General features: G+C 38.4%; 1 protein-coding gene across 1 annotated transcript in view; it reads right to left on the bottom strand.

Annotated features, from left to right (window-relative positions):
- Positions 1 to 1,862: 1,862 nt before the first annotated feature.
- man1a2 (mannosidase, alpha, class 1A, member 2) overlaps positions 1,863 to 22,449 on the bottom strand; it is a 170,929-nt gene continuing 150,342 nt past the window's right edge. Inside the window, exons 10-14 of the mRNA XM_062061528.1 lie at positions 17,969 to 18,084; positions 12,687 to 12,906; positions 12,308 to 12,480; positions 12,125 to 12,240; positions 1,863 to 5,659 (exon numbers count right to left, since the gene is read on the bottom strand). Of these exons, the coding sequence (XP_061917512.1) occupies positions 5,524 to 5,659; positions 12,125 to 12,240; positions 12,308 to 12,480; positions 12,687 to 12,906; positions 17,969 to 18,084 (761 nt within the window). The 3' untranslated portion in view covers positions 1,863 to 5,523. The remainder of the gene's footprint in view (positions 5,660 to 12,124; positions 12,241 to 12,307; positions 12,481 to 12,686; positions 12,907 to 17,968; positions 18,085 to 22,449) is intronic.

The raw sequence follows: 22,449 nt of genomic DNA, 5'->3' as shown, positions 1-22,449 counted from the left end.
TTTCGGATGGCTGACCGTCTTTGTTGACTTCTTTTTTGTCCAGGTCTTTAGAGAAGGTTTCTGGGTCACTGACAGTGCATGATGTTTTTGGTTGGCATCCTGTCAGGGTTTTCACCTCCTGAAAGGCCTGCTTGGTGTTCATGTTGCTGAATTCAGTTTCCAGTCTGTTTTTGTACTTCAGTTTTGCTTTAAATACCTCGTTTTTTAAATTCCTATTTTTTGCCTTGAGGCTGTTGCCTGAATGATTTATGTTTTTTCCTTAGGCTCTTTTTTAATTGAGGGGTAATCCATGGTATGGAGTTGGGATAAATATGTATTGTTTTGGTTGGTATTGTGGAGCTGATGCAGAATTTGATGTAGTCTGTAATGCCAAGAGTGTGCTTTGTGAAGTGAAAACCATTTCAGGTTCACCTCTAGCAGCTCATTCATAATTTTGATGCCTTCAGTGACAATCTACAATGTAAATGTAAAAAGTAAAAAATGTAAATAGTCATGAAAATAAAGAAAACGTGAGATGAATGAATGAGAAAGTGTCCAAACTTTTGGCCTGTACTGTATGTCATAAAATGACGAGCAGGATCGTGTGACGTGTAAAGTCAGCGTGGGAAAGTCCTGCTGATAACACACCTGAGCTGACAACACACCTGAGCTGACAACAAACCTGAGGTGATAACAAACCTGAGCTGATAACACACCTGAGCGCCATTCGCTGGGAGGAGGAGGATGAAGAAGAGTTGATTGGCTGATTGAGGCTGAAATCAAACACAAACTGGACGAGTGAAAGGACTTCCTGGAAGTAGGTATTGTTTATGTGTAGTACTCACTTCTTTTACGTGCAGTACTCACCTATTTTACCTCTAGTACTCACTTCTTTTACGTGTGCTACTCACTTCTTTTACATGTAGTACTCACTTCTTTTACGTGTGCTACTCACTTCTTTTACATGTAGTACTTACTTCTTTTACGTGTAGTATTCACCTATTTTACGTCTAGAACTCACTTGCTACTCACTTCTTTTACATGTAGTACTCACTTCTTTTATGTGTAGTATTCACCTATTTTACGTCTAGTACTCACTTCTTTTACGTGTAGTATTCACCTATTTTACGTCTAGTACTCACTTATTTTACGTGTGCTACTCATTGCTTTTACATGTAGTACTCACTTCTTTTATGTGTAGTATTCACCTATTTTACATCTAGTACTCACTTCTTTTACGTGTAGTATTCACATATTTTACATCTAGTACTCACTTCTTTTACGTGAAGTACTCACTTCTTTTACGTGTGCTACTCTCTTCTTTTCCGTGTATTACTCACTTCTTTTACGTGTGCTACTCACTTCTTTTACGACTAGTACTCACTTCTTTTACGTGTGGTATTCACTTCTTTTACGTCTAGTATTCACTTCTTTTACGCCTAGTACTCAGTTTTTACGTCTAGTACTCAGCTATTTTACACGTAGAACTCACTTCTTTTACGTGTAGTACTCACCTGTTTTACGTGTAGTACTCTCCTAATTTACGTGTAGTACTCACCTCTTTTATGTGTAGTACTCACCTCTTTTACGTGTAGTACTCACCTATTTTACCTATAGTACTCACCTATTTTACGTATAGTACTCACTTATTTTAAGTGAAGTACTCACATATTTAAAATGTAGTACTCACATATTTAACATGTATTACTCACCTATTTAACGTGTAGTACTCACCTATTTAACGTGTAGTACTCACTTCTTTTACGTGTAGTACTGACTTCTCCCGCAGCGTCGTCTCGTCTCACTGGCTTCTGGGTAAAAAGCAAAGCTGGTGAAAAGTCTGATCTTTCCCTTTCAAAATAAAATGCAAAAACATCTGAACGTTCCTCCTCGCTCGTAGCAACGTCTTTATTGAATTTGTGTAGGACTTTTCAAACATATTTACAATACTTTCCTTTGTAGTCGAGTAAAAATACAAACAGTCCACGTGGCTCCTGGCTCGCGGGGGGATGACGGAGGAAGAGGAGGACGAAGGAAACGTCAAAGAAAAAAAAACGGAGGCTTTTTTCCAACTTTCACACTGAATTCTGCACGTAAACTTAACTTTGTAACAACGATCATTTCACAACAGAAGCCATCATCCACGCAAGCTGATCCCAGTAAAGCCGTCCCGCCAAAAGCAGGTATCGCCGTTATTTACACAAGTGTCACATGACACAACCGCGTACGACATGAAGTTAGCTTAGTAAGTTTTCAATCTCCGTTACTTCTTAGCTCTGACGTAGTGACGCAACGTCACGATAAAACTTGCTTACCAAATGAGACGTGTGATAGTTAAGTACAATTTGGCAGTCAGTCAAATATTTGCGCCGGACTAATTCCTAAGCAAAAAAGTAACATACTCATTCAACTTTTGTCCGATAATTCAGCTAAATGAAGGTTTACCACATCCAATCGCGTTACAAAAATTTGAATAGGTATGTTTTTTTCTTGCGAAAAAATGTTGCGAACTATTTGATTACTATCGATGATGACGATCTTTGACCTAGTAGTAATTTGGCAGAAAGTCAAAAATATGCACCAAACAAATTCCTAAGCGATAATGCAAGGTTTTTGTCCAATCAAAGAGTTAACTTCAGGTTTGCTACTGCCAATCGCGCAATTTTTTTTTTTTAGATATGTTTTCTTCTTGCGATAAAAAGTTACAAACTACTTGATTAATATCGTTGATGATCTTCGACTTAGAAATGCGATTGTTGAGTGCAATTTGGTAGAAAGTCGAATATTTGCCCCGGACGAATTCCTAAGTGAAAAAGTAACATACTCATCTGACTTATGCCCGATCAATAAGCTAAATAAAGGTTTTCTACAGCCAATGGTGTAAAAAAGAACAAAAGTTGAATAGGGACGTTTTCTTCTTGCAATGACAAGTGGCATACAACATGAAGTTAGTTTCGCATCTTTGTTACCGTTTTCCATCCCATTACTTCGTAGCTCTGACATCGTGTTGTAGAACAGCGTAGCAACGATTATTGGCTAAATGAAGGTTTACCACATCCAATCACAGAAAAAAAGTTGTATAGGTACGTTCTCTTCTTGCGATAAAAAGTTGCAAACTACTTGATTATTGTCGTTGTCGATCTTCGACTAAGAAGTGTGATATTTTAGTACACTTTGGCAGTCAGTCATATATTTGCGCTGGACGGATCATTGTCCGATCAATGAGCGAAATTAAGGTTTACCACAGCCAATTGCGTTACAAAAAATGTAATATGTACATTTTTTTTTGCAAAAAAAAAAAAAGTTGCAAACTAATTGATTATTATCGTTGATGAAGACCTTTGACTTAAAAGTGTGATAGTTTTGTGCAATATGGTAGAAAGTCAAAAATTTGCCCCAGATGAACTCCTAAGTGAAAAAGTAACGTATGTGTCCGATCAATGAGCTAAACAAAGGTGTCCTACTGCCAATTGTGCAGGGGAAAAAATTATATAGGAACATTTTGTTTTTACGTTAAAAAGTTACTAACTACTTGATTATTATTGGTGAGGATCTTTGACTTAGAAGTGTGATAGTTTAGTGCAATTCGGCAGTCCGTCAAATATTCCCGTCAATCAAAAGTAACGTACTCATTCAACTTTTGTCCAATAAATGAGCTAAATTAAGGTTTACCAATCAAATCGCGTTACAAAAAATTCAATAGGTACGTTTTCTTTTTGGGGGAAACTATTTGACTACTATCGTTGACTGAGAAGTGTGATAGCTTAGTGCAATTTGGCATTAAGTCAAAAATTTGCGCCAAACTAATTCATAATAGAAAAAGTAACGTTTGTGTCCGATCATTTAGCTCAATGGAGGTTTACCACATCCAATCGCATAAAAAAAAAAGAAAAAGTTGTACAGGTACGTTTTCTTCTTACGATAAAAAGTTGCAAATTACTTGACTATTATTGTTGACGACGATGTTCGACTTAAAAGTGTGATATTTTAGTGCAATTTGGCAGAAAGTCAATTATTCGCAACGGACAAATTCCCAAACGAAAAAGTAACGTACTCATTCAACTTTTGTCCGATCAATGAGCTAAATTAATGTTTACCACAGCCAATCGCGTTACAAAAAAAAGTTTTCTTTTTGCGAGAAAAAGTTGCAAACTTCTTTGATGACGCTCTTTGACTTAGAAGTTTGATAGTTTAGTTCAATTTGACCGAAAGTCGAAAATTTGCACCGGATGAATTTCCTGAGTGAAAAAGTAACGTTTTTGTCCGATCATTTAGCTCAGCGAAGGTTTCCCACAGCCAATTGGGTTAAAAAAAAAAAATGGTATAGGTACGATAAAAAGTTGAAAGCTACTTGACTTTTATTGTTGACGACAATCTTCGACTTGGAAGTGTGATAGTTTAGTGTAATTTAGCCGAAAGTCAAATATTTGCGACAGACAAATTCCGGAGCCAAAAAGTAACGTATTCATCCGACTTTTGTCTGATCAATGAGCTAAATGAAGGTTCCCTACAACCAATCGCAGAAAAAAAAAAAGGATAAGTATGTTTTCTTCTTGCGATAAAAAGTTGCAAACTACTTGATTATTATCCTTGATGACGATCTTCGACTTACAAAAGTGGAGGTTTCCAAAGGATAATTGCGTTATACAAAGTCGAATAAGTACGTTTTCTTCTTGCGATAAAAAGTAGAATATGTTTGTTGACGACAATCTTTTGACTTTCTGGTACCAAAAACCTTAATTCATCAACTAAACACAAAGTCGTTTTTCCCCCCTTATGATGTTATTTATATGTAGCTCGTTTTCCTTCATCTCCTTCAAATACTTGTTTTCTTTCGACAATCGTGAACATGACGATGTGGCAGATTTGTCGGCTTTTGCAGCAACATTTTGTCTTTTTCTGACGAAGTTGCGTTGTAAAAAAAAAAATCAAAAAATCTCAGAGTACTCCTGGATAACGTGTACTAACTAGCGGAAAAACAAGGACGCTTTGGTGGGACGTAAACAATGATGATATCAACAGAAATTAAGCGCTAGCTGTCGCGACACGAGAAGTGAAGCAAGAAGTTGCGTCTCGATAGATTTACTTCATTTCAGAACGCTCGTGATAAGACGAGAACTTTAAACGTCCGATGATTGCGATGATCGTACGCAAAGATCGGAAGCTAACGGGAACAAAGCTAAAAGTTGTCGTCAGACAGCTTTTTTTGGGGGGAGGTACGATGTAGCGAGTCACACGGCAGACTTGTTTTAAGAAGTGGTCCACTTGGAATAATCCACGTCTCTCGAGAAAAGGAGGATGGCAGCAGCTCAGGCCCCACCCCCAAGTCTGTGGCAGATCATGTGACTGGAGGTTGGGGTGGGGGGGGCGGTCCTCATGTACAAGACAGTAGACAAAGAGTTTGCTCAAATGTCAAACAGTCCGCTGAAAATGAGAAGAAGAAAGGACAAGAAGTTCCCAGGGTGTCCTCTGCTCCTCAGTGGTCCACATCCCAGGACACCTGGTGGTCCAGTGTTGTGTGGCGGGAGGGGGGAGGGGAGCGCTTTACTGCTGGGCCGGCTCGCTGCCCGGCAAGGTGATGTTGCCCAGGTGCAGGACGGGAAGCGGATGAGCCTCCGTGTTGAACACCCAGCTTTCGAAAGACATCAGGTCGTCGTTGGAGAAGAGCAGGTAGAGGTACCTGCAGACAAGAGGACTGCAGTGTTCAGAGCTGCCAGCAGAGGGAGCCAGAGACAGACTGCTGACATGGCAGGACACACTTCATGAACACATCAATGATTAAAATGTCTTCTTTCTCGAAATGAACATTGTCACATGCTTACAAAAGTACCCAAAGATGGGATGGAAACAATGAGCAGCAGGAGCCTATCACAGGCGAGAGGCGGGGCATACCCCGCCAATCACTGACGCCACAGCCTTGAGGCTATTACTGTATCTATTTTATAATTAGGTAAAGTTTTTTTGTTTTTTTTTAACAAATATTACTGAAAATAATCACAAACAAGTAAAATAAAGTTTAACACTAGTTTATTTTTATTTTTTACATTTTATTTCAGTTTTACAATGTGGATAGTAAAACTAGTAAGGGTGTCCTGATACATTTTTACTTCCAGTACAATGCTGATATCAGAGCCTCGAGTTTGGGTCCATACCGATATCTGCAGGAATCATACATACTTTTATTATGTAGCAGTGTGGAATGTTGGAAAATGTTTGATCAAGTGAAATGAGTCAAACAAAAACAATGGTAGCTGTAAAAAAAAAAAAAACACTAACCTATTTATTTTTTACCGTCTGGATTGGATTTATGCTGTCTTTTAGTTGAAGTGGTAAGGTGTTTTAGGGCCACGATAATTCATGACGTTAGGCTCATAACTCAGTAAGTGGAATGATGCGGACACGTTTGTTACTGGATACTTTCTAAAACTGCTTTGGAGATTATGTATTTATAATTATAATTATTTGATACATGTTGATTTCGACAAATATGCTGTTTTATTGTTCAATGATTATTATGTATGTCTCGCTTGTGTGCTATTGGGTGCTTAGCTGTTGTGTAGCTGCTAGCTCCTGCAGTCTGTAGCCAAGCATGTTTACCTTGTGTAAATGACTTTTGGTAAAATTGTGTGATTATTGGAGAACATTTAGATGTTAATTTGCTGTCCAGCATTGCACAAGTAAACACGCTGCTGGACTGCTTGTGTTGCACATGATATCACACACAACTAAACAGGCTGCAGGACTGCCTATATCACACACGATATCACACACACAAATAAACACTCTGCTGGACTGCTTGTGTCGCACATGATATCACACACAAGTAAACAGGCTGAAAGACTGATTGTATCGCACATGAAATCACACACAAGTAAACAGGCTGCAGGACTGCCTATATCACACACGATATCACACACACAAGTAAACATTCTGCTGGACTGCTTGTGTCGCACATGATATCACACACAAGTAAACAGGCTGAAAGACTGATTGCATCGCACATGATATCACACACAAGTAAACACGCTGCAGGACTGCTTGTGTCGCACATGATATCACACACAAGTAAACACGCTGCAAGACTGCTTGTGTTGCACATGATATCCCACACACAAGTAAACAGGCTGCAAGACTGATTGTATCGCACATGATATCACACACAAGTAAACACGCTGCAGGACTGCTTGTGTCGCACATGATATCACACACAAGTAAACACGCTGCAAGACTGCTTGTATCGCACATGATATCACACACAAGTAAACAGGCTGCAGGACTGCCTGTATCGCATATGATATCACACACAAGTAAACACGCTGCAGGACTGCCTGTATCAAACATGATATCACACAGAAATAAACACTCAACAGGACTGCTTCTATCGCACATATCACACACAAGCAAACACGTTGCAGGACTGCCTGTATCGCACACGATATCACACAAAAGCAAACACTCTGCAGGACCGCTTGTATCGCAAATGATATCACACACAAGCAAACACGCTGCAGGACTGCCTGTATCGCACAAAATATCACACAAAAGGAAACACTCTGCAGGACCGCTTGTATCGCACATGATATCAAACACAAGCAAACACGCTACAGGACTGCCTGTATTGCACATGGTATCACACACACACACTCTGCAGGACCGCTTGTATCGCACATGATATCACACACAAGCAAACACGCTACAGGACTGCCTGTATTGCCCATGGTATCACACACAAGCAAACACTCTGCAGGACCGCTTGTATCGCACATGATATCACACACAAGCAAACACACTGCAGGACTGCCTGTATTGCACATGGTATCACACACAAGCAAACACTCTGCAGGACCGCTTGTATCGCACATGATATCACACACAAGCAAACACACTGCAGGACTGCCTGTATTGCACATGGTATCACACACAAGCAAACACTCTGCAGGACCACTTGTATCGCACATGATATCACACACAAGCAAACACTCTGCAGGACCGCTTGTATCGCACGTGATATCACACACAAGCAAACACACTGCAGGACTGCCTGTATCGCACATGATATCACACACAAGTAAACCCGCTGCAGGACTGCCTGTATTGCACATGATATCACACATTTTACATGCAAGCACCTATCATCCCATGCTCGTCATTTTTCTGATTTCAGATTGATGTGTAATACCAATATTGGATTGATAAGATCGGGACCGCTGTATTAACTGCAGCTGCCTTGGACTACTTGTATTTTCCAGTTTTACAAACGATCTGCCTCTAGTGACTGAAAAATCCAAATTGCTATTGTATGCTGATGATTCTACATCAGGGGTGTCAAAGGTACGGCCCGAGGGCCGGATCAGGCCCGCGAACAGGTTTTATCTGGCCCGGGGGATGAATTTGCTAAGTATAAAAATTAACCTGAAATTTTTCAATGAAAGAAACTGCTGTTCTAAATGTGTCCACTGGATGTCGCAATAGCAATTCTTTGTATCTTTGTAGATGATGCTACATATGTACAAAACAAACCACATGATGTTTTAGTACGTCAGTCAAGGAAAATGATCCAGCTACATAAATAACGTACTGTAATTTGATTTTGATATAGTTTTTTAATCTTGATAGATTGAAAATTAACACCAATGAGTTGATTGATGTACATTTATTCAGAAAATATAAATAACGACAAATAAAGTATATATACTATTAACCGCAACAGGTAATTGTAAAAAAAACAACAACAACAACATTATAATTTGTACAATTTCAGAATGTGCTTGTTCTATTTTTAAACAAAGAAAACAATCTGAAGTTGTGTTTATTTTTAAGTTATCGTGCCGTGATTTTACTAGTCCGGCCCACTTGGGAGTAGATTTTTCTCCATGTGGCCCCCGATCTAAAATGAGTTTGACACCCCTGTTCTACATTATATCATTCTGCTTAACTCTGTCCTTTCCAAGGACTTGAATGCAGTGTTTGAATGGGTGAATAGCAATAGACGACTAAAACCACCAGTATAGTCTTTGGTTCTAAACACAGTATAGCTACAAACCCTTTATTAAACTTACAGATTGCTGGGCAAACAACCAATCAGGTAAGCAAGGTGAAACTTTTGGGCTTAACTCTTGATAACACTCTTACCTGGTCTGATCACATTCATCAAGTTGTTACAAAAATGGGCAGAAGTATTGCTACCGTCAGGAAGTGTACTATTTATCTGCCACCTGTCCTATGCAGACAGGTAGTACAAACTTTGGTGCTGTGTCATCTTGACTATTGCAGAGTAATTTGGTCCTAAGTGTGAATTACAAAAATGAGTAATGATCCAAAACAGAGCAGCTCGACGTGCTCTTGGTTGTAGAGTTAGTGTTGATCTTATGCACGAGAGCCTTAAAAGGGCGAAAGTTATCAACAGGTTTTCAAACAACCTATTGTTATTCATAAGAAATTGTATTTTTACCCATTGTCCTATAGATATTTCTAGTCACATTGGTTATAGTTCTGACATTCATAGATACGGCACCAGAACCTAATTTCAAGGACTACTCGCATTGCCACGCCCAAGAACCAACGCCATGAAAGTCACTGTACTGTATAGGGCAGGGGTCGGCAACCTTTACCACTCAAAGAGCCATTTTGACCCGTTTCACCAATTAAAGAAAACAATGGGTGCCACAAAACTCTTTTGAAATTTAAAATGAAATAACACTGCATATAAAGTTGTTTTTTTTGCTTTGTGCTATGTATAAACAAACTATTATGGGTTACATTGATGAAATAATTGAACGACTGCAGAGAAAATTTAATAACATTTCTGCATGCAACAAAACGTTTTTAACTCCGAAAAAGACGTCGGGTTGAAGGTTAAGTAAAATACTTAATGACTATTTAAGTCCTCCTTGTAGTAATGAAAAAACAAAACGCCGAACTTATATAATCCACTGGCAGAGAACCAAAAAAGCCGTCCTCTCCCTAAACCGCAGCGCACAGCGTCTCCACATCAGAGCTGTATGACGTCACCTTTATCTTCACACAGGATTGTAAACTCTCATCTGTGAGGCGTGTGCGATGTTGGTGGGCGGGGTTTGGTGGTAGCAGAAGAGTTTGGGCTGCAAAGGATTCTGGGTATTTGTTCTGTTGTTTTTATGTTGTGTTACAGTGTGGATGTTCTCCCGAAATGTGTTTGTCATTCTTGTTTGGTGTGGGCAAAATATATCACAGTGTGGCGCATATTTGTAACAGTGTTAAAGTTGTTTATATCGCCACTCTCAGTGTAACCTGTATGGCTGTTGATCAAATATGCCTTGCAGTCACTTAACGTGTGTATGCAGAAGCCGCAGACAACATGTGACTGGGCCGGCACGCAGTTAGTATGGTAAAAAAGCGGACGCGACGACAGGTCGTAGAGGACGCTAAAGGCAGTGCCATCACGGCACGCCCTCAATATTGTTGTCCGGGTGAAAATTGGAGAATGGTTGCCCCGGGAGATTTTTTGGAGGGGCACTGAAATTCGTGAGTCTCCCGGAAAAATCGGGAGGGTTGACAAGTATGCAGGTGAGCCGCATCAGAGTGATCAAAGAGCCGCATGCGTCTCCGGAGCCGCGGGTTGCCGACCCCTGGTATAGGGCTATTACTTTTGTGGAATACTCTTCCTTTGCATATAAGAAATACCCTAGTAAGGTAGGATTTAAAAGACTCGTTCATTGTTTTTGCCTTGGTTCTAACTGTATATTTTATTGTTGTGTATCTATACAGGTATTGCATTAGGATAATGTATGTATTGTTATTGTATTATGATTGTATCTTGAGTATGTTATTGTAAATTATATTTTAATGAGGACCCCCGGAAGACTAGCCTGCCGCTGATGCGTCGGCTAATGGGGATCCTAAATAAACAATTAACTACAATGAAAAATAAATACCAATGTTTAATCTTTTGTTTTGTTCTTCAGTTGAAAAAAGTATAAAAATAAATACATTTCTAAACTTCAATTTTGACATGCAGATCGTAAAACCAAAATACAGACAGTATAAATCAAAGTTTGTAAGAGCAAAACCTATTAAAAAAAAAAAAAAACAGAAAATGGGAAAAAAAATTCTTTTGTAGTTTTTGTATTGAAAAAGTAAAACTATGGTAAAAAACTAACAATTTTACTGTGAAACTGTGACAAAACAGAAGAAAACTAATATTCTTACCCCTCAGAATAGAAAATTACTGTTGGACTTATAAGTTACATAATGTACGTTATCTTCTAACTCAAAAGCTAATTTAGGTAAATTAAAAGTTAATTTAAAATGCTTGTTTACATTTGTTTTGTTGCGTACCTTTTCTGGAAATGACTTCTTCTTAATGCTGACTAATGTTAAAGCGGCCTTAAGGTTGAGGTTACAGCGCCACCTGTTGCATCTCTTGACAGCCTATGGAAGTAAAGTACTTGTAAAAAAATATTTATTTAAGTAACTTAAATTCCAAAATATAAGCTGATACTTTTTCCCTACACTCTAAATCCTGCGGCTTATAAGATGGTGCGACCATTTTATGGATTTTCCTTCGCTGACGGCCAAATTGCAAATCATTTTTTCGGAAAAAACAAACAAGCAAACACATTGAAAAGGTGTGTTATTGTTTGTGCGATGGCACCATCTTTTGGACGAGTTCACTCACAGCAAGTGTAACTCCATTTAGTGCCTTCAACCGGTAGTAGAAGCGCTGTTCTAACTTCTAGCCGTCCATAGCGTTTCTACTCGTATGGATTCTTCGTGCATCACTCCACTGTCTGTGTTGGTATTACTAACTTACAACGGCATTATTTTCGTATTGTTTCAGTTTCATAAATTCCTCAGTAAATTCACCAAAACGTCACCGTGCAGTTATTGAATCGGTTTAGTTGATTGGAGGGCTAGCTTCCACAGCTAGTGGGTCCACTTCTGTTTTGTTTGATCAGCCGTTTTACTGCCGTGTTAGACACCTTTTGTAAACAATTAAGGTATGTAAATAAACATTGACAGAATATTTATGTGGAATTAACTAATTTGGCTTATAGTCCGGTGCAGCTAATATATGGAAATATTTTTTTTCCTCTACAATTTAGTGGGTGCGGCTTATATATCGGTGCGCTCTACAGTCCGTAAAACACGGTAGTTTAACACTTACTTGAGCGTCTCAGCCAGGAAGAAGCTCTGCTGCACGTCGTCGTAGGTCGGGTTGGAGGAGTAGACGTCCTTCATCCCCGAGAAGCCGCCACTCACCCTGCAGTACTTATCTATGGCCTGCAGGGGCAGCGGAGAGAAGAGTTGTGGCGCTGGGACGAGACCACGCACGTTTTTGGAGGCGTACCTGTGCCGCTTCCCACCCCCACTGGCGGTATTTGGGGTCGTGGGTGAACCTCCACATGTACCAGTAGGTCTCGATCACCTCCGGCCGCAGGATGTAGTACTTCTCGTTCTGACGCACCGCCACCGCCTCCAGGCCGCTGTCGAACTTGAAGGCCTCGGGACCCAACTTCACCACTGGAAGGGGAGACGGTCGTCGACAACGTCAAACTTCAGCATTTCACCGTCAACTTTGGCTGTCTGACATGTCTTGGTGACATTCGGGCTCCACGAGGGAGTTGCAGTTATGACACGAGAAATAACCGTTAGCGATGAGTCGTGATGATGCAATCAGTCGGATTGTGTGTCCCAATACATTTGCCCCAAAGCAAGTTCTGGCTCACCTGTCCTGTCGTAGGACTCGTGGCAGGTGTGGGCGATCTCGGCGCCCAGCTGCAGCCAGTGCCCCGCCTTGTCGTCGGGCGAGCCGTCTGCGCCCAGAGCGAACATGCCGCCGGCGAAGCACGCCAGATGTCCCATCTTCCTCTCCAGGTGGCCGTTCTTCCACTCGCCGATGAACGTCAGGCCGCCATTGGACTTGCGTATCAGGTGCCGTTCGATGGCCTATGGGGTCATCAGTCGTTTATTGCATTCTCAAGACTTCAATTACATCCTGTAACTACATCCTGTAACTACTTTGTGTAACTACATCCTGTAACTACTTTGTGTAACTACATCCTGTAACTACTTTGTGTAACTACATCCTGTAACTACATCATTTAACTACTTTGTGTAACTACATCCTGTAACTACTTTGTGTAACTACATCCTGTAACTACATACTGTAACTACTTTGTGTAACTACATCCTGTAACTACTTTGTGTAACTACATCCTGTAGCTACTTTGTGTAACTACATCCTGTAACTACATCATTTAACTACTTTGTGTAACTACATCCTGTAACTACTTTGTGTAACTACATCCTGTAACTACTTTGTGTAACTATATCCTTTAACTACATAATTTAACTACTTTGTGTAACTACATCCTGTAACTACATAATTTAACTACTTTGTGTAACTACATCCTGTAACTACTTTGTGTAACTACATCCTGTAACTACTTTGTGTAACTACATCATGTAACTACTTTGTGTAACTACATCATGTAACTACTTTGTGTAACTACATCCTGTAACTACTTTGTGTAACTACATCCTGTAACTACTTTGTGTAACTATATCCTTTAACTACTTTGTGTAACTACATCCTGTAACTACATAATTTAACTACTTTGTGTAACTACATCCTGTAACTACTTTGTGTAACTACATCCTGTAACTACATCATTTAACTACTTTGTGTAACTACATCCTGTAACTACTTTGTGTAACTACATCCTGTAACTACATCATTTAACTACTTTGTGTAACTACATCCTGTAACTACTTTGTGTAACTACATCCTGTAACTACATCCTGTAACTACTTTGTGTAACTACATCCTGTAACTACTTTGTGTAACTATATCCTTTAACTACATAATTTAACTACTTTGTGTAACTACATCCTGTAACTACATAATTTAACTACTTTGTGTAACTACATCCTGTAACTACTTTGTGTAACTACATCATGTAACTACTTTGTGTAACTACATCATGTAACTACTTTGTGTAACTACATCCTGTAACTACATCCTATAACTACTTTGTGTAACTACATCCTGTAACTACTTTGTGTAACTACATCCTGTAACTACTTTGTGTAACTACATCCTGTAACTTCATCATTTAACTACTTGTGTAACTACTGGGGACGGCGTGGCGAAGTTGGTAGAGTGGCCGTGCCAGCAATCGGAGAGTTACTGGTTACTGGGGTTCAATCCCCACCTTCTACCATCCTAGTCACGTCCGTTGTGTCCTTGGGCAAGACACTTCACCCTTGCTCCTGATGGCTGCTGGTTAGCGCCTTGCATGGCAGCTTCCGCCATCAGTGTGTGAATGTGTGTGTGAATGGGTGAATGTGGAAATAGTGTCAAAGCGCTTTGAGTACCTTGAAGGTAGAAAAGCGCTATACAAGTATAACCCATTTATCATTTATTATTTACATCCTGTAACTACTTTGTGTAACTACATCCTGTAACTACATCCTACAACTACATCCTGTAACTATATCTTTTAACTACTTTGTGTAACTACATCTTGTAACTACTTTGTGTAACTACATCCTGTAACTACTTTGTGTAACTACATCCTGTAACTACATCTTGTAACTACTTTGTGTAACTACATCTTGTAACTACTTTGTGTAACTACATCCTTTAACTACTTTGTGTAACTACATCTTGTAACTACTTTGTGTAACTACATCCTGTAACTACTTTGTGTAACTACATCCTATAACTACATCATGTAACTACATCCTTTAACTACTTTGTGTAACCACATCCTGTAACTACTTTGTGTAACTACATCCTATAACTACATCCTTTAACTACTTTGTGTAACTACATCCTGTAACTACTTTGTGTAATTACATCGTGAAACTACATAGTGACACTACTTCCTGTAACTAGTTTGTGTCACTACATTGTGTAACGACTTTGTGTCGCTACATCGTCTAACTACTTCATGTACCTACTTTGTGTAACTAATTTGTGTTGCTACTTCAAGTAACAACATAGTGTTAGTACTTTGTGCAACTACATTGGGGACCTTAAATCCAGTAGCTACTTTGTGTAGCTAATTTGTGTAACTACATCATATAACTTCCTAATGTAACTACTTTGTGTAATTACATCATGTAACTACTTCATATAACTTCCTAATGTAACTACTTTGTGTAACTACTTCATGTAACTACTTCATGTAACTACTTTGTGTAACTACTTTGTGTAACTACTTCGTGTAACTACTTTGTGTAAGTACTTTGTGTAACTACATCGTGTAAGTACATCCTATATCTACTTTGTGTAAGTACTTTGTGTAACTACATCGTGTAAGTACATCCTATATCTACTTTGTGTAACTACTTTGTGCAGCCCTTTGAGACACTTGTGATTTAGGGCTATATAAATAAACATTGATTGATTGATTGATTGAACTACATTGTGGAACTAACTCGTGAAATTACTTTGTGAAACTTTGTGGAATTACATCATGGAACTACTTCTGTGTAACTACTTTGTTACTACTCTGTGTAGCTACATAGTATAATTACTTTGTGTAACTACGTGTACATACATCCTGTAACAATTTCGTGAAACTACATTGCGTAACTACTTCCTATAACTACATTGTGTAACTAATTTGTGTTGCTACTTCATGTAACTACAAAGTCATTTTAATACCTCCTATAGCTACATTGTGTAGCTACTTTGTGGAGCTACATCGTACAACTACATAATGTAACTACTTTGTGTAAGTACTTTATGTAACTACTTTCTGTAAGTACTTTATGTAACTACATTGTGTAACTAATTCCTATAAATACTTTGTGTAGCTACATCGTGTAACTATATCGTGTAACTCCATCGTGTAACTACTTTGTGTAACTACATCGTGTAAGTATTTCCTATATCTATTTTGTGTAACTACTTTGAGGAACTACATCATGGAACTAATTTGTGAAACTAATTTGTGAAACTACTTTGTGGAACTACATTATGGAACTACTTTTGTGTAACTACATCGTACAACTACATTGGGTGGCTACTTCACGTAACCACATCGTGTAATTACTTGTGTAATTACATCGAGTAACTACATCGCGTAACTGGTTTGTGTAACTACATCGTGTAAGTCCTTTGCGTAACTACATCACGTCACTAGTTTGTGTAACTCCATCGAGTAACTACTATGCGTGACTACTTTGTGTGACTACATCGTGTGACTACATCATGTCACTACATCGTGTCACTACATTGTGTAACTACTTTGCGTAACTACTTTGCATAACTACTTTGTGTAACTACATCGTGTAAGTCCTTTTCGTAACTACATCACGTCACTAGTTTGTGTAACTCCATCGAGTAACTACTATGCGTGACTACTTTGTGTGACTACATCGTGTGACTACATCGTGTCACTACATTGTGTAACTACTTTGCGTAACTACTTTGCATAACTACTTTGTGTAACTACATCGTGTAGCTATACCGTGTAACTCCATCGTGTAACTACTTCATGTAAGTACTTTGTGTAAGTACTTTGTGTAACTACATGGTGTAAGTATTTCCTATATCTACTTCGTGTAACTACTTCGTGTAACTACTTTATGAAACTACATCATGGAACTAATTTGCGAAACTTTGTGGAACTACATCATGGAACTACTTTTGTGTCACCACATCGTACAACTACATTGAGTAACTACATTGGGTAGCTACTTCGCGTAACTACATCGTGTAATTAGTTGTGTAATTACATCGCGTAACTAGTTTGTGAAACTATTTTGTGTAACTACATCGTGTAAGTCCTTTGCGTAACTACATCACATCACTAGTTTGTGTAACTCCATCGTGTAACTATTTTGCGTGACTACATCTAGGTGTACATCTACTACTTTTGTGTAACTACATGCCCTTTGAGACACTCGTGATTTAGGGCTATATAAGTAAACATTGATTGATTGATACATTGTGTAACTGCTTTGCGTAACTATTTTGCGTGACTACATCGTGTGACTAAATCGTGTGACTACATCGTGTAACTACATTGTGTAACTGCTTTGCGTTAACTAATTTGCATAACTAGTTTGTGTAACTACATCGCGTAACTAGTTTGTGAAACTACTTTGCGCAACTACATGGTGTAAGTACTTTGTGTAAGTAAACCATGTCACTAGTTTGTGGAACTACATCGTGTAACTACTTTGCGTGACTACATCATGTAACTACTTTTCGTAACTACTTTGCATAACTACATAGTGTAATTACTTGTGTAACTACACCGCGTAACTAGTTTGTGAAACTACTTTGCGCAACTACATGGTGTAAGTACTTTGTGTAAGTAAACCATGTCACTAGTTTGTGGAACTACATCGTGTAACTACTTTGCGTGACTACACCGTGTGACTACATCATGTAACTACTTTGCGTAACTACTTTGCATAACTACATAGTGTAACTACTTGTGTAACTACATCGCGTAACTAGTTTGTGTAACTACATCGCGTAACTAGTTCGTGTAACTACATCGTGTAAGTACTTTGTGTAGGTAAATCGCGTCACTAGTTTGTGGAACTACATCATGTAACTACTTTGCGTGACTACATCGTGTAACTACTTTGCGTGACTACATGGTGTAATTACATCGTGTGACTACATGGTGTAACTACATCGTGTGACTACCTCGTATGACTGCATTGTGTAACTACTTTGAGTAACTACATCGTGTAACTATAGTGTAACTACTTGTGCTTCGATATACAAACTTTTCTATGCATGAACCCTGTTTTTGAACCAATTCAGTTTGTAAATAGAGGTTCCACTGTACTTCCTGCACACCTGCCTTTTCTCCTTTCGTCCAAGTCCTCTTTTTTTGCCTTTGCCACCGCAATCTTGGCCGTGGGTCCAGTATGTTTGCCTACTATCCTCATCACTCTTGCGGCTTTCGCTCTCACTTCCTGTCTCACGTGGCTTAATAAAGTGAGCAAACGATCACAAACACCATGTGTAGCGCACCTCGATGGCGTCGTCGTACGTCTTGCGGGCCTCCGTGTCCGTCTTGTCGGACATGAGCCAGGCCTTCAGCAGGTACTCGTAAAAACTGTCCCCCAGCCCTCCGACCGACGTGTGATCTGTGGACAGAGCAACAATAAAGACTTATCAACGTGGGGTAAAATATGTCTTCATCATTTGTAATAAATATCTTCCCATTTTGACAGAAAGTGAAATATCTAAATGGAATATTGAATGTCAAGTGCAAGGAAGTACTTGATTGAATCAACTTCACTCTACTGCAGATTTTTTTACATAAATTTTTTTTTTGCAAGCATAAAAATGTCTAAATAACTAAACAAAATATCCATGCTATAAAAGTATTGGGTACTAGATGAGACCAAACCAATCAGAGTTCACTATTTAGCAGGGCTGGGCGATAAAATGATATCAATACATATAGCGATAGACATGTAATCGATAAACAAAAAATGCGATTGATAATTTTTTTCTTTTTCGTGGGAAGAAAGCGGAAGTGTGGAAGCAAGGTAGGTTGCACGCACAAAGGCACTCGCTCTCTGGTAACCGAGCAACAGCCAATCAGGTGACAGTATCAACTATCAAGTTTGGTTGATTCATTGCATGGAGTGAGAAGAGAAAGTCAAAATGAAGACATTGCGAAAAAAAGAGGAAAAGTCACATGGACAGTATGGCACATTTTTGGATTTTTTTTCAAAGGGACCAGAGTCAGACCAATGTGGTCTGCAAATGATGCAAGGCACTCGTCCCCAACCAAGACCGCTAATACCACACCACCTTAACCTCGCTCACCCTTTAGAGCACAGCTGTAACTTCCCGGCACTGAACCTGCAGAAAATAGTTATTCTATGTTTACATTTTCACACTTTGCACTTCTTACATGTTTTAACATTTTAAAAGCTTATTGTTAAGTGTTCAATGTGATTTTAAAATTGTCTTTGCATTGTTTGTTTTCCATGCTTGTGTTGACATTTCCTTTCTGGCTTGGTAGCTGAGGGATTATAATCAGAGGAAGTTACATTGCAAATGAACATTTTTACATTTCAGATATTTTTCTCCTGCTCCTTATTTTCCGTAAGTCATAAAAAAGATAAATAATTATCTAAATCGATCTAAATAAAACACTTACAGTCCATCCGGAAAGTATTCACAGTACTTCACTTATTCCAAAAGGGAATAAACTCATTTTTGTCCTCAAAATTCTACAGATAATGACAATGCGAAAATGTTTTTTATTTTTTTTTTTGCAAATGTATTAGGCGTGCCAAACTTGTGGCATGGTATACAAAAAGACTTGAGGATGTAATTGCTGCTAAAGCTACATCAACAACATATTGCGCAAAGGCTGTGAACACTTATCTATATTTTGCAAACATTTGCAAAAAATAAACACACAATGTTTTTACATTTTCATTATGGGGTATTGTGAGTAGAATTTTGAGGACAAAAATGTATTTATTCCACTTTGGAACAAGGCTGTAACATAACAAAACACGCTGTGAATACTTTATGGATGCACTGTATATCCTGATACAGTTTTCAGCCATCAAAGTGTTTATGATAGACATCTTGAATAGTACTGAAAAATTAGATCATCTTACTCGTGTCATGATAGGAATCATAAGTTACTTCACTGTTTACTACGATCATTTTATTGATTTGTTTGTGCTACAAAGTGAGCGCAGGAAGAGAACAAAGAGTGGGAAATTGCTATGAAATGGAATAGGGGTAGGGTTAAATAAGCTGTGCTTCCTCCTACTCCTTTTCGGACCACACAATTTTTATAATACAACTGCCTTCCAACACAGAGAAGAGGTGATGAATTATTCATGTCCATCCATCCATTTTCTACCGCTTATTCCCTTCGGAGTCGCGGGGGGCGCTGGAGCCTATCTCAGCTACAATCGGGCGGAAGGCGGGGTACACCCTGAACAAGTCGCCACCTCATCACAGGGCCAACACAGATAGACAGACAACATTCACACTCACACACTAGGGCCAATTTTTTTAGTGTTGCCAATCAACCTATCCCCAGGTGCATGTCTTTGGAGGTGGGAGGAAGCCGGAGTACCCGGAGGGAACCCACGCAGTCACGGGGAGAACATGCAAACTCCACACAGAAAGATCCCAAGCCCGGGATTGAACCCAAGACTACTCAGGACCTTCGTATTGTGAGGCAGATGCACTAACCCCTCTGCCACCGTGCTGCCTAATATATTCATGTGTGTGTGGAAATGGCAGCAGGTGTGTGTGCGTGCGTGTGTGTGTGTGTGTGTACACTGAGGAAGGACGTAGGGTGCATGAGGCTCATCCCTCGAAAATAAAAAGTTTTTTCTCTATTTTATTCATAAAAATCACACAGAATATCAATCAGTCCAACGAAATAATACATACGAATATAATAATAATACTATTAAAAATATTTGTATTGTATTATTTTGTATGACCAAAATAATATATAATACAATATTAAAAATATGAATTATTTTGTATTAACAAAAAAAAATATAATAAAAAAATAATATTTAAAATATTATGTATTATTTTGTTATTACAAAATAATTAACTATTAAAACATTATTGTATTATTTTGAAATCAACAAAATAATACATAATAAAACAATAATATTAGTATTTTAATATTATATATTACCAAAATAATACATAATACAAAATAATGCACAATACAATATTTTTAAAAAAGTATTATTATTATAACAATACATATTACAATAATAGTAATAATATTTTATGTTTGTATAATGTATTAACAAAATAATACATAATACAAAATAATACAATAATATTAATAGTATTAACAAAATAATATATAATATTTCAATAATATTAATATTGTATTATTACGTATAACCAAAACAATACATAACACAAAATAATACAATAATTTTAATATTATTATTAAAAGAATACATAATAATACAGTAATATTATTATTGTATTATGTTGTGGGATTTTTGTTGTGAAGACTGTTGTGATGCCAAGAATCACTAATTGATATTGTATTTTTCTTGTGGTCAAAGGTTACTCGAACAATGTGTTTCTTCTGTGATTCATGCTGTATTACTGCCTTTCCCAAAGGTTTAACCAACGTGTTGAGGTTCACAATCAGATTGCTCATCCTCCTTTCTTCCCCACTCACTTTATATATATATATATATATATATATATATATATATATATATATATATATATATATATATATATATATATATATATATATATATATATATATATATATATATATATATATATATATATATATATATATATATATATATACTGCCGTTCAAAAGTTTGGGGTCACCCAAACAATTTTGTGTTTTCCATGAAAAGTCACACTTATTCACCACCATACGTTGTGAAATGAATAGAAAATAGAGTCAAGACATTGACAAGGTTAGAAATATTGATTTGTATTTGAAATAAGATTTTTTTTTACATCAAACTTTGCTTTCGTCAAAGAATCCTCCATTTGCAGCAATTACAGCATTGCAGACCTTTGGCATTCTAGCTGTTAATTTGTTGAGGTAATCTGGAGAAATTGCACCCCACGCTTCTAGAAGCAGCTCCCACAAGTTGGATTGGTTGGATGGGCACTTCTTGCGTACCATACGGTCAAGCTGCTCCCACAACAGCTCAATGGGGTTCAGATCTGGTGACTGCGCTGGCCACTCCATTACCGATAGAATACCAGCTGCCTGCTTCTTCTCTAAATAGTTCTTGCACAATTTGGAGGTGTGTTTTGGGTCATTGTCCTGTTGTAGGATGAAATTGGCTCCAATCAAGCGCTGTCCACTGGGTATGGCATGGCGTTGCAAAATGGAGTGATAGCCTTCCTTATTCAGAATCCCTTTTACCCTGTACAAATCTCCCACCTTACCAGCACCAAAGCAACCCCAGACCATCACTTTACCTCCACCATGCTTAACAGATGGCGTCAGGCATTCTTCCAGCATCTTTTCAGTTGTTCTGCGTCTCACAAACGTTCTTCTTTGTGATCCAAACACCTCAAACTTGGATTCATCCGTCCACAACACTTTTTTCCAGTCTTCCTCTGTCCAATGTCTGTGTTCTTTTGCCCATCTTAATCTTTTTCTTTTAATGGCCAGTCTCAGATATGGCTTTTTCTTTGCCACTCTGCCATGAAGCCCAAAATCCCGCAGCCGCCTCTTCACTGTAGATGTTGACACTGGTGTTTTGCGGGTACTATTTAATGAAGATGCCAGTTGGGGACCTGTGAGGCGTCTGTTTCTCAAACTAGAGACTCTAATGTACTTATCTTCTTGCTCAGTTGTGCAACCCGGCCTCCCACTTCTTTTTCTACTCTGGTTAGAGCCTGTTTGTGCTGTCCTCTGAAGGGAGTAGTACACACCGTTGTAGGAAATCTTCAATTTCTTAGCAATTTCTCGCATGGAATAGCCTTCATTTCTAAGAACAAGAATAGA

This window comes from Entelurus aequoreus, linkage group LG10 (genome assembly GCF_033978785.1).
Source record: "Entelurus aequoreus isolate RoL-2023_Sb linkage group LG10, RoL_Eaeq_v1.1, whole genome shotgun sequence".
Lineage (NCBI taxonomy): Eukaryota > Metazoa > Chordata > Actinopteri > Syngnathiformes > Syngnathidae > Entelurus > Entelurus aequoreus.
This window is presented reverse-complemented; position numbering and strand designations above follow the sequence as displayed.